General features: G+C 39.7%; 2 protein-coding genes across 9 annotated transcripts in view; one reads left to right on the top strand and one right to left on the bottom strand.

The window, feature by feature from the left end:
• The window catches only part of BMERB1 (bMERB domain containing 1), a 46,694-nt gene extending 41,654 nt beyond the window's left edge, over window positions 1-5,040 (top strand). Inside the window, exons 5-6 of the mRNA XM_054080393.1 lie at window positions 741-823; window positions 2,206-5,040. Of these exons, the coding sequence (XP_053936368.1) occupies window positions 741-823; window positions 2,206-2,318 (196 nt within the window). The 3' untranslated portion in view covers window positions 2,319-5,040. The remainder of the gene's footprint in view (window positions 1-740; window positions 824-2,205) is intronic.
• The window catches only part of MARF1 (meiosis regulator and mRNA stability factor 1), a 37,000-nt gene that overhangs the window by 2,463 nt on the left and 21,483 nt on the right, over window positions 1-13,054 (bottom strand). For 5 of the 8 annotated variants that reach the window (XR_008452401.1, XR_008452404.1, XR_008452407.1 and 2 more), the window contains 4 exons: window positions 12,905-13,045; window positions 11,177-11,347; window positions 7,245-10,651; window positions 260-480 (listed from right to left, as the gene is read on the bottom strand). Coding sequence is in view for 1 of the 8 variants with exons in the window: in XM_054080385.1 (XP_053936360.1) it covers window positions 10,419-10,651; window positions 11,177-11,347; window positions 12,905-13,045 (545 nt within the window). In the remaining 7 variants the exon portion in view is untranslated. Of the gene's footprint in view, window positions 1-259; window positions 481-6,165; window positions 10,652-11,176; window positions 11,348-12,904; window positions 13,046-13,054 lie in introns of those variants that run through there. The other 3 variants (XR_008452402.1, XR_008452405.1, XM_054080385.1) reach the window with 3 other exon arrangements.

The raw sequence follows: 13,054 nt of genomic DNA, 5'->3' as shown, positions 1-13,054 counted from the left end.
AATGCAGAAGCCTAATTGTAGGCTACAGAAAGTGTCCTGCTATGCACTGTGCAAATGTGAATACATTACTGTCAGTTCATGTTTGCAGCAAACCCTGAGGCTTTTATTGAAAACTCTCGATAATAAAATCTGCTTTTCCTCTGAACTGAGATACTGAATCAGTGCACTCATTGTTAATGTTTAAATAATAAAATCACAAAGAAACTAACATGGAAATATGATTAACAGACAGAATCAAGGTTAATAACACTGTCTTTACCTTTGGCTTAATGCAGTCATCTTCAGGCAAAGAGAAATATACTTTGCTTTGGTAAACACCAACAGTAGAAGACCATGAGATCCAGTGTTTTGTCTAAGTGGGCCTTCAAAAATAAGCAGTGCAATCGCAGCAATACCCCTCCTTCGCTTTACTCTGTGCAGGAAGCAGCATGAAACACTGGTGAGGCCCACTTGAAAGAGGCGCTACATTATGGTTTAAATCTGGAATAACAAATCCAACACTGTCAGAGACAAGCAAAGAACCTTGGGGAAAATTCTGGCACTGAGTTCTACAAGAAGTTTGTTATTGTTTTCATTAAGGCGAATATTTTGCTCTTTATAAGCAGCAAAATTGTTTTTTAAAACAACAAAGAAGTGAATTGTTTGCTAGTGATTTGATCCTAGCCGCTCTCTTGCTGTCCCATTTACAGAGAGTACGTTGTCATTTCTGTAACAGATTTATTTTCCTTTTTTCCCCACAGAGAAAAAGAAGAAGATAAAGAGATGGCTGAATTCCTTCGCACCAAGTTAAAACCCTTAGACAAAGCAACACAATCTCCTACCAGTGAGTTCCTAAACATTAACGAAAACAATAGGAAAAACTTCAAAGATAACTGGATGAAGGAGCATTTTGAAGGCCATGCTGGGCCAGCTCCTGCCAAAAGCTGGTTTAATCTAGCTGGATCACCCTGAAACAGAGAGCACGTCAGCAGCTGCTGCCCATTTAGAACTCAGATGCCGGGTTACCCCTTAAAACTGAATCCAGGTCCTCTATGGCCACTTCAAAATTTCTTTGTATGTTTTCAATATATTTTTAATACTTTAAATATTTGATTACACCTTACCACAACTGGCTTTTGTAAACAATTAGATTTCTTTTTGCCATTTTCCTCTTTGAGTCTGCAAAAGAAACTGGGGAAACCCCTTAAGGTATACGCTGGAATATCTGAAGCAAAGTTGGCCTGGTTTACTGCAGGCATGATGGGAAGTAGTCAAAATATTGCAAACTTCCACAACTGCCCCAAATTTCTTATATCTTACCACCATAAATAGGCTTTTAGATCACCTCAATCCAAATCATAGACAGAACAGCAGACATTAATTTCTCAAAAACTAAGGGGATTTAATGATTCCTTGGAAGCTTTTAGCTGCAACTTCCAAACAAAGCAGTCACAGCATGAGCTTTATAAGTTAAATTGGTTTTGACCCGTCTCAAACTGAGCTCTTAGGCTGGGAGATGGTCAGGTGAGAGTGGTGCCCTTCTGAGAAAGGGAACTTGGTCCACCAGCTGAAGAGGTTTGTATCAAACACCTGCTGCCATTTCATACAGCTCAAGATGTTGCTACAAACTTCTCAGAGGTATGAAGAGTGACTGTGAAGTACAAGGTTGATAGAGACAAGATGCATCACTAATTATTTATACTCCTTTAGTCACAGGGAGCATATGACTTATCTCCCTCGTTAGTTTACTTCATGTCATAGCTTTTAAATGCAATGTTAGAGATAAAAAGGTTCTTTTTACCCTGAAAACTACAACCTACCTTTACCTTGTTCTCCTAATTACAACATCCAAGTTGATGAGAGAATGAACTATTTTTGTTCTTCACCTCCTTAGTTGTTGGGTTTAAACCCAGCAAGATAACTAAGGGCCCATTAGGTGACCCTACAGCTGTGAACAGGGGCACCTGCACTGAACAAGATACAAGACATTGACCCTGCCACGGAGGCATCTGGATTCTTTAGCTCCCCTGAACTCCCTGCCCGGAAGAGATAAGACTTCCTGAGCGGTTTGAAGCCATGTACCACCTCGGTTACTATTGAAGTGTTAGTTGTGTTCTTCAAACACAAGTTAAAAAAAAAATGAGGAGGGAGAGGAATAGCCAGAGGTAGGGAGGAATAGTTTGACCAGCTCTTGGTTTTAATGGTGTCCCATTTTGACCTTTGCAGGCAGCCCAGCAGAGAAGAAGGCAGAACCTCCTCCAAGCAAGCCAACCATTGCCAAAGCAGGATTGGCCATTATTAAAGATTGTTGTGGGGCCACACAATGCAACATCATGTAGCTCCGGGCTCTCTGCCGTGTCTGTCTTTTCAGATGTTTTCATGGAATGAAACTGTAGGGCGAGGGGAACAAACAGCATCCTGCTAATGGACTCAAGAGCAACAGGAACAACAGTAACATACGGAATGTACAATGGCAGGTTCTTCACTGTTGCATGGATCACTCAACACGCATGCCTAAAACCAAGAGAAATCTATATAGTGGCTGTCCAATGCCCAGAAAAGATCTTTAGTAGAGTCAAACACACCCCACTGATAAAAGTGAATGAAAGGAGGCTCCGTTTCATCCAGTAAGGTGTAAACCACCAATTTTAATATGCCATCACTTTCTAAGAATTCGTTGTACACTTTTCCCTCTTGACAAAGGGCACTCAGAAAGAGCTGAAGGATCCCATTGTGGCTACTTTTCAAAACAAAACCCAGAAGTAGCAATGCTGTATATAGTGCAACTGCTAGATGAAGCAACCTTAGGGTAACTGATGTTGCATACAAAATAGTTTTCTAACTAGTGTGACATTCAACTACTTTGCTGTGGAGTTTCACTTCAGTTCTTCCTAAAGAATGAGGATCAGTGACAAGGATGCCGCAAGTAGAGAGATTTTTCTATCCCATATGATTTCTGAAGTACTCAAGCCGAATATTGTTCGCCCCAGGGAAAATAAATCTCTGGTAAAGCTTTACAAGCACAGCTACAGGAATCTGCAAAAAGATGTATTCCAAAGCTGTGTCATTTCTTTATAGATCTCCACCTCACACAGAGTCAGAAATATTCACCAAGAAAGTTTTGACTGTTAGTAGAAATTATATGCAGTATGAGATTACGTATCACTGGTAGGTTGCTGGGAGGAGAATGGAAGACAAACAAAACTTAACTAAAACAATGGTTAAAACAACTATTAATTGCATATTTCATGACCATAAGAAATGTGAACTATCAAGTACAGGAAGGCATTAGCCACCTAAGACAAACTGACCACAAGACAAATACACAAATACATAAGTAGATATTTGTGGTAGGAAGATCACATTGTACACTAAATGGGTTTAAAATTAAGGGAAATACAGAAAGACTTATCTGTGTTTCATTCTTAAATGTGTTTCAGGTCACTACGCAGATTAAGCCTTGTGGAATCCAATATCTTTATAGTAGCCGTCAGTAGCTGGTTTGTCTCTGTGATGGTCCATATAAATGTACTGTGATAAGTGTAAATAGTAAAATAAATGTACATGGATCTAATGTGAAACTCAGGCGTAGAAGTAATAGAGAGCAAAAAGTTCCTGAAGTAATGTTTTTCAAGAGCAAGTTCCCTTTTGTGAAGCCAGCTAAGCGAAGCGTGCACTTGCAGACAAAGGGATCTGGTATAGGAAAGGAGAAAAATAACAGCAGTTACCCAAAAAAACCCCAATAATATTTTTTAGATAAAGTATCTCAAGGGTTTAGGAGATAGACACCATTTAAAGTAACTCAGACTATTGTGCAAATGAAACCTAATCCCTAGCATCAAGACTCTTGTGATGAAGAACATTTGTAATCCCAGAATAATTTGTTTCAGTACTGCAGACTCATTTGAGACCACCTACAGCGCTAAGTTCCTTCAGGCTTAAGGACCAAGGAGGAAAACCCAAAAGGCTTCCACTGAGACACGAAGCGCTTGAATTACTCTGACCAAAGACGCATGAAAGAGAACAAACACATGCAGAGGCTGAATAGTCATCTATAGTTCTGCATCCTGGGTGATACATAAACCACCACAAGAAGTTCTGTAGCTGTTCCTCTCCACAGTATCTGCTATGGGGTGACTCTGGAGCACCCGCGGGCGGTAACAGTTGATGGGAAACTGCTTGGAAGGGAGGACACAGCGGGGAAGAAATGCCTACTGGCTTCTGCACAATTCATCAGCCTCTTGAATTGGCCGGTACTGAATTAAGATAATGGGGTTTATCAGAACCTTTAGACAAAAGACATCATTAACACAAGCAGATGGAAATTAGGAAAAAAAACTGCAGCAAAGCACCAAACAAAGGCTCAGGAGAATCCACTGTTGCAAACAGGTATGGTGGATGCTGGTAAGTAAAGGGTCCTGAGGAAGGACCTTTTGAAAGGCAAGAGGCTACTTTGGCACATTACTGTTTAAATGAGGCCGTGGGGATGATCAGAGCAATCCCTGCAGGCTACACAAACTCCAATCCCTTGGGAGGGAGAGTGAAATCTGTAGAATGCAGGCTTGTAAGAAAAAAATTTGATTAACAGGAAATGGAGATCGGATGCAACACTCCTGACTGGGCTACAGAGCCCCCTCCTTTAATTAAAATGAAAAGGAGAAGACCAAGCAAGTGTGAATATGTAATGTTCATACATAGTTCACACTGGTAGCCAGTGCCTCAAAGGGACTTGAATCACAGCAGTATTAATGAGAGTGAACTTCATTTTCAGAAGTGCTGGCTTGGCTCAGCTCAAAGGTTTTCTTTGTGCGAGTTTGTCTTGTTTTTAATTAGCAAATGCTTCAGTTCTGTTTTTATTTGGGAGGGTTTGAACAGCTTGCCTGCAGCGGTCCCTCTAGAAGGGAGGTCAGTGATGCTGCTTAGCATGAAGTCCTGGATATTCTGAACACTGAGGCAAGATTCTCAACTGCATTCAACACTGGCTTACAGCATTGTCCATCCAGAACACAGCAGAGCCCTACTGGCTTCAGAGATAATGGTTGTAATTAAACAAATTAAACTTAAGGAATTAAGTGTGTAAAAATCTTGGTCCTTGGTTTTTTTTTTGTTTTTTTGTTTTTTTTTAAAAAAACCCAAACCCCAACCGCCTGAACTACTGAGTATTCCCAAGTACAATGAAATCAACATTTGTATCAACCAAGTTTTGGTGTTGAGAATCAGCTGAGGAATATCTATCGGCAATGGTATGACATCATCTGAACAAGAGGTGTGGAAGACAAGTTTCTCTCCTCCCCTTCTCCTGGAATAAAGTAATTCCGCTCAACATAACAGCTTTAAACAGAGCCCCACAGCCAACTCAAAGTCAAAACTCACCAAGACACAGGAAGACTGCAGACTTTCTCTGCCTAATTGTACCCCGGTAAAAAGTTTGCAATGTTTTGTTAACAAAGACAGTTAAGAAGGGTTAACAAGTCCTTTTGTTAATAGAGCCCCTCCTCCCTCCTGAAAGAGCAGTACTTTAAACAACAATACTAAGCTGCAGGTGACTGCAGGCTGAAGCTGGGGCAGGAGAAGGTAACGAGGGCCATTCTGCCATCCTTGTGGTTAGTGACCCCGAGTTCCTGAGTGATCCAAGCTTTGTCACACTGGCTTCTTACACAGGCGTAAGAGCCTGTTTTCATTTGCAACTAAGCAGATTATTAAGGAGAACAGTTTTCCCAATATTCTGTTCAGCTTAATCTCAAACCCATGCCACTTGGAACCAAAACACTTACAGCAGACTGTAATCTATTACCTTAAATTATGAGTTTGAGTTTATTCTACCCAAGACGTGGAATACACATATCCTCATCCATACTGCCTACCTCTGAAAGTGGTTAGAATCTTGACTGGCATTCCAGAGGCATTTCAGAGGCAGCTCTTGGAAAGCAAATTTGACTACAGGCTCCAAAACCAAAGAGATCCCAGACTTCTTACAATTAGGACAACTAAAATTCTAGCTGAGAATGAATATAGAACCTCACTGCTAAACAATGATCACAGATAGTATTTCCAGTCACAAAGGAGGAAATTTTTCTTATTGGAAAGGAATTGAGTTTAGTTTTATTTCCAATAAATGTGGTATTTCTCTTACAATAGAAAGACAACCACAAACTCATTACACAGAACAAATTGCAGAGAATAAGTATTCTGCAGTATCAAGTCTTCTAAGTCATAACAGCACACAAAGCTCCAGCACGAGGGGCACCCCGGTGACCAGGCCTTGTCTCACACTGCTCCCGGCCCGTCCGGCAAAGCTGCACCTGACTGACCGCAGGGTCTGTGTAGAGCTAATGAAATAATTGCTGGCCTGTTCTGCTCTCCATTTTATGCCTTGGCCTTCTACCAAAAATTGCTTCAGGTAAATCACACAGTACTTTAAGGAAGCTCAAAATCAGCAGAGATGATTGAAGCTAATTTCAAGTTTCCTGGAACCAATTACCTCATTCCATCTACACTGCCAAAATTGGGTTGTGGGTTTTTTTTCTGACCCATAGACTTGATCACACAAAACAGCTTTTCAGGCAGAATGCCATTTTTATTACTTTGTAATCCAATAACTGAAAGGCTGACCTGAGAGTTGGGCCCAGAGCGTGACATCACAGCGCTGACAGCCACGCACCACCTGACCTGAGGGAATGCCTGTGCCTTTGCCACATCCTGTACCTCGCTGACTTGAAAGTACATCAGCATTCCATGGCCACACAAAATGATCAGGTATCAAGGTCCAGATTTGAATGAGAAATCACTTAAAGCCAAGGTTTTCAAACTCAAGTTCTCAAAGGCAAAAAGGTTAGCTGCAAAGACACAAACCATTTCAAGCATCAGAGACAAGGAGGTAAGCAACAAGATTAAAGGGACAGGTCACTCCCACAGACTGAAAAGCAGGCTCCACCAAGAACACTCAGTTATCAGTAGCTCACGTTTCTGTAAGCAGCTAAGCAAAGGAAAGCTTTTTTGTTGTCCCAGCAGTCATTTTTTTCTCTCTGTACTGAAGTTCTGAGACTACGTGAAATACAGAAAGCAACCATGCAGTTACACTGTCCTGTTACATTATGGCACACAAAACAAGCCATATTAACTTTATACTTTAAAAAATTAGCTTATTTCCATGATGACTTTTAAAAGCTTTTTACTAATATAAACAGATAGCTTAATATAAAAAGCGAATGAAAGAAGTGGCAACGTTTGCAGCACGACAGAAGAAAAATTAAAATCAATCTCACCTTTTGAAGGTAACAACATACCAGGTGTTGCGAGGGATTTTACTCAGGCACACTCAAAACATTTACAGCTACTGAAAGAATGAAATTAGAGAGTGGTTAATCATAGCACCTGTGGTGTTGCTTAAGGTGCTATACCAAGTTTTTATCAATTGCCTCCCCTCCTTTTAAAGAGGGATATCCATTACACTCCTTATGGAGAGTTTCCTGCCACGTAAGTTTAGATAGTTAAATTTAAAAATAGGTAACTGAACAGGCAAGGTCACGTAAACGCTTACCTGCGGCAGGCCTGGCATTTACTCCAGCAGACTGTTCCACTTAACGGTTCCGTTAAGTGAGACTATGTAACAGGAACACAAATAAAGGAAAGTCAGGAGCAGCTTATCCAGCTCTTCACTTCTATCCGTAAAGCTGTGAGATGACAGAGCCGTCCAATTTCGTTGCAGACTTATTATTTTGTTAGATTCTGAAGTAGAGTTCAAAGCACTTTAGTGAAGCTGCAAACTAACTTGCTTGCCAGACCTGTAGTTCCTGGATAATTCCTATCTTCAGAAAGCTGGAAAAGAAGGCTATAACTCAAAAGTGACTTGTCACCTTTATTACACAGTAACGCACCATATCACATTACTCACATACATTTTAACATTTTGAAGTGAGACTAAAGCTCAGAAACCTTATTTCCGCCTGCAGCGTTTACACTTCTGTCTCTATTTTTCTTTTAGACTGATCAACAGTACAGCTGCCTTCTAAAACAAACCCTAAACACTGTTGTATGAAGAGCAGGAAGAGATACTGAGTACATCTGCTAAGAGCAGAAGCGCAAAAATTGGGAAAACTGTCATTCTCCAGAGCAGCAGGTTCTGGATTTAGTGTTTTAGTCTTCACTAAATCCTAATCTTTAGTTCTCTGCTCTGGATAATTTATGTGATACAGCAAGTTAAGGATTCTAGGACAGGTCTTTTTTCAGGTCGTCAGACAAGGACAAGAGTTTTGCTTGCTTGAAAATTTTATTGACACAACTGTTTGGTCCCAATACACAAAACAGCACTTGAGCCACAAAAGAAAGTGTCCAAATAAAGTAGACAGCCAAGAAAAGAATTTTCTTATTCCTCCCACTCAAATATAAGTGCATAAATCGAGGGCTTCAGTGACTTTAAGCAGACAAATCTGAAGTAGTACATTTAATTGCAAAATTAAAGAATTGCATGGTTGTAATGCTTTTAGATCTGTAAGTCACATAATTCATTTAACCCTTTGGATAAAAAAATATATTGCAATTCCATTAGCTATTTTGTTACACTATGAACACAACTTCTCAAAAGTATTACTCTATTACTTTCAAACAGCGATTTCAGAATCACACATGAATCCAGAAAAGATATGCTGACCTCCATAAATGGTATAACCACTACACTCACTTTGACAAATAACATTTTCCTCTGAAGCAAAAAGCCAGTTTTCTTTAGTATTCCAGATGACTTGTAGCTGCATCTCATGACAATGTAATCTCGGGTTGTTTTTCTCCAATGCACGCTCTTCTGAAACAAAGATCTAGACTGATCAGTGTTAGCTTTATCAAACTGAAGGTGAACACAGATGTTCTTGTGTTTAACTCATTAGAAGCATTCCAAGAAAACTTACTTCTAAATTTCTCTAGAGCATTATGTTTGTAGAGGTTTACTAATGACTCAAAATACTGTGCCATAATGCTCAGAAAAACTTCCAAGTGTTTCTCTGCATTCACAATGGCTATAAGTTCACTACTGGTAATACTTGCCTAAGTTTAAAAGATTTTATAACAAAATCTAACTAGTAAAATCCTGTCTATAGCCATTATTCAGTGGCATTTCCTGTTGCTGGCTGAGAAATTAGAGCCTGTGTTCCATCTCTCATACACTATAGAATCCACCTAAAAACATTCAGTTGGCCAGTGGCAAAACTCTAGTGTAGGTTCTTTCAATACTACAAGCAATTTATTTGCTGCCTGGCAAATACAACCCATTGTAAATGCCACGGTTACCCAGAATGGGTATAAAGTCTCACACATTGGACATTTCTGCTAACTAGAGTTAAGGTCACCCACTGCCTTGACCTGTCTCCAAAGCGGCCCTTTCAAAAGCCAACACGAGATGCCACAAATTGAAAAAGCTTCCAACACTAGGAGTAAGTCTTAGAATAAAAACAGACACAGCTAAAAGACAGCACAAAGAATAAGCTTCCCATTTACCCAACATGCTTAAAAATACAAAACAAGGTTAAGCAGAACAACCTTAGCATTTCCACATGCAGTTAGAACTTTCCTTACAAGTGGAAATAGCATCAACACCTTCCATGACAAAACGTTTTAATAAGATCTGCTCCTTTATCTGTAATTTATGCATTAAATGCATATTTCAGAAATATCAGAATCTTCCTAACTTCATTTCTAGACACAATAACATGCGTGTGTCTGTATCTTAAGCTCATGACACCAAGACACTCTTTTCCTTAACCAAATCCATGCCAGACGGGAACTAAATATAAAAGGGAAGCTTAAAGCATCAGTGTCCTAGAAAGCTCCTAAACGGAACTGAAAGCTACAGAAAACATTTAAAACAAGTTTTACAAAAAAAATCCACATAATCTTCTACAGACAACTTCAGATAAAAATTTCCAGTACAGTTACAAGTCATCTGAAAGGTCAGAGAACAAATTTCTCCTCTGCAGTACAATCAACTCCCTCACTCTTGTCCTTTCAGGTCAGCAAGTTAAAACTTCTCAACAGGCTTTTGAAAGACAGATCATGCATTTTATTAATACTGTCTGAAACAATACCAGTAAGCAACAGCCTATAGAATACAATATGCTACACGTATGATTACACCACCAACGAGGCTTAAAGAAAATAAAGTCTGTTCCATTTTAGTTGGATTAATATTTTGCTTTTACTGAACACACATTTATGAAAAACTGTAAAATTTAAGAATAATTTAATGAATGCCAGAATTCTTTTTCAAAATAATAGAAAAAATCTGCTCTAACAGCTGTGTTCAGTGTAAAAGGAACAAAATCTTCACTGAATACATTAAATACAAATTAATTCTTCTAAGCCTTTCATTAAAATACGTAAGTGGTAGCACACAGCTTCATTTTGTGCAGAGTCCATAGGTATTTGTCTTTCACACTAAAAAGAAAGAGTTAAAGCTTGGTTACAGGTGCAAGTGAGAAGTTTGCTGCCAATTTCACCTTGGTTTTGTGTTGCTTTTTGGCTGGGCTGTCCATGGCTTCCTTGGTTAGTTGAGTTTCAGAGGACTGACAGGGAGGCACTGAAGCATTCTCTGTGGCATTAGATGCCACAGAACCAGAGGTCAAATTTTCTTGAGGTGTGGAAACAATTCTTTGTTTTTCTTCTTCTGTTAAAATCATTATTTCTAAAATGAATAAGACAACTCAATTTATTGATGCTCTGTTCTTAGAAAATAAAAATATTTTGCTGATAATAGGCATTAAAGTATTTAAAAAGATCTTGTCAGCCTGATTTGAAGCCAGAATGTGTCATTTTGACCTCTGCAGCTGATGCAACATTTGTTTCTGGCTCTGTTGGCATCATGTACTGTTTCAGAACATTTAATTTGATTCTCGCACATTAGGTCTCTCGGTGCTTAGAAAAGAACTATGAAACTGCTGTGGTGAAAAGGCTACTACAGGTTGGCAAACCCACAATTTTAACAGAGGATTCACTGTAGAGAATCACAGCAGGGCACTTAGAGTCAGCACTCAGGAGTTTCTGATGGAAGCCACCTGCATTGGTAGCAAAACATCCGACTGTACAATATACACATACTGATTTATTGAACTGGAACTTCATACAATCCACCATTTGTTTGATGCTTTATTTTCCAAACTGTCCAAGTTATCATCCCTAAGTAATACCACACAGGCAAGCGAACTCTTACCAGAGAGAGGTGCAGGACGTTCCTCAAACTGAATAAGGTCTGCAGACTCAAGAACCACTGGATCGGGTCTTAGTTGCGGGGATGGCAGGCAGGAAGGAACTGGCTCACACAAGAGGTCCACGGGAGATGTATTTGTGAGGCAAAGAAGTTCTTGCTCAGTTTGATTAGAAACTACAAAAATAAGGAAACATCTTTCAAAAGTATCTGTAAGGTGTCATTGTCTCAGAGCTGGTAAGCATAAAGTCTTCAGACAGGACAGAGGATTTGAGAAGTTCGCCGTATTTGAAATACTAATATTAAACTAACTTAGTTCATGCTGACTAACTCCAGATTCATTCAAGAGTTACTTTCCTCAACAAAGAGCACCCAATTAACTACAATACAGCAAACAATGCAATAGTACGTTTAAACTTACTGCTTGTCTGAGTAAACATACCCCAACAATAAAACCTGGTATTCGTCAAGCTTGAGTCATAGAAGAGCAGTTGAGGAGACAAGTCTTACAGAAGTAGTCTTTAACAGAGAAGGCCCAGTTATCAGACAACTCCCCTGCAGATATGCCCAAATCCTATTAACTATTTATGAACTAACTCATCGAGGTGTGAAAATTGAGCTGGAAGTTTCAAAATAAAGTGACTTGCCCTTATTGAAAGGGACAAGCCTAGACTTCTGAAATAACTCAAGAACCATCCCACAAGTTCTCCAATCTGCAGGCAATGTAAGAACTGGAAAACACAGCAAGATATGAACTATGACATCACCATTTCCCACATGTTTTTATTGGGAGACCAATTTATACCAACAGGACTGCTAGTTGCAAATAAGTAACAGCACAAGATCAACATTAAAACACCACGAAAAAGCACTATGTTCTCATCAGAATACAGGTGACATTCCCAGGCGAAGCTGCTGCTGACCATCTTCTCTTATTGGCTTTATGCTTGTAGGCTTAAAATTTCCACTAAAATCCATGGCAAACAGCACTCTAGCAGCCACACAAGGCCCAACACAAAAAACCCAAGACCAACCCTATAGCTCAAGAACAAGGAGTGGGAGGGGAGAGACGAAGAGGTGTCACAGAATATGTGTTAACCTTTCACAATGAGACAAGGCTTAAATCGATTGCTTCACTCAGTACAAGTGCGCCTGTTGAAACACCGGCATTTTCTTATCCTCTGTTGGAAGGATGTCTGTGTGCAAGAGTGAAGGGCAAATTGACATCAAATTTCTTGCGGAACTTAGGAAACCCAGAATGGAAACTTGTCAATTATTGACTGAGGTTTACAAGTGAAGAAATCCCAAAGATCAAGTCAGTGCTCAAAAGGAACTCATTTTTTGTCAGCAGAAGATGGGAAAGCAAAAATGACGGAGATCAAGAGCCTTACAGTTAATGGTCTGCAGAACTGCTTTGAACGTTGGCAGCATTGTATGGAGCTGTGTGTCAGCTCAGAAGGGAACTGCTGATTTTCTCAATTTGTTAAATCAAGTTACAGGCACAGTCTCATTTTTTGTGTTGGACCTCATATATATAGACAGAAAGCTGAGGGCAACAGATGCCCCTGTCAGGAGGGCACACGCCTAACTATTTATTGCAAGTTCAACAGATGTCAAGCCGTAAAGCTTTCTACCAAAGTTCAGACTAACTCACAGCTTTCCCCATGCTGCTTTGATTACTCTGCTTATTTCCCCAGGGTAATAAATTTCTTATACAACTCAATTCTGCATTACCATTGCTAGGTGTTCCTAGACTTAGTTCCATTGATGAAGTGGATCCTGAGGTCTCCATAATATGTCCATTACTGTCAGCAAGTTGATTTCCATGATCATCCACATGATCAGCAGGGGGAAAACTAGGTGAGCTAAAACGAGCTACAAAAA

The sequence above is a fragment of the Cuculus canorus genome, chromosome 15 (genome assembly GCF_017976375.1).
Source record: "Cuculus canorus isolate bCucCan1 chromosome 15, bCucCan1.pri, whole genome shotgun sequence".
NCBI lineage: Eukaryota > Metazoa > Chordata > Aves > Cuculiformes > Cuculidae > Cuculus > Cuculus canorus.
Note: the sequence above shows the minus strand (reverse complement) of the source record. Positions and strands in the feature narration are given on the sequence as shown.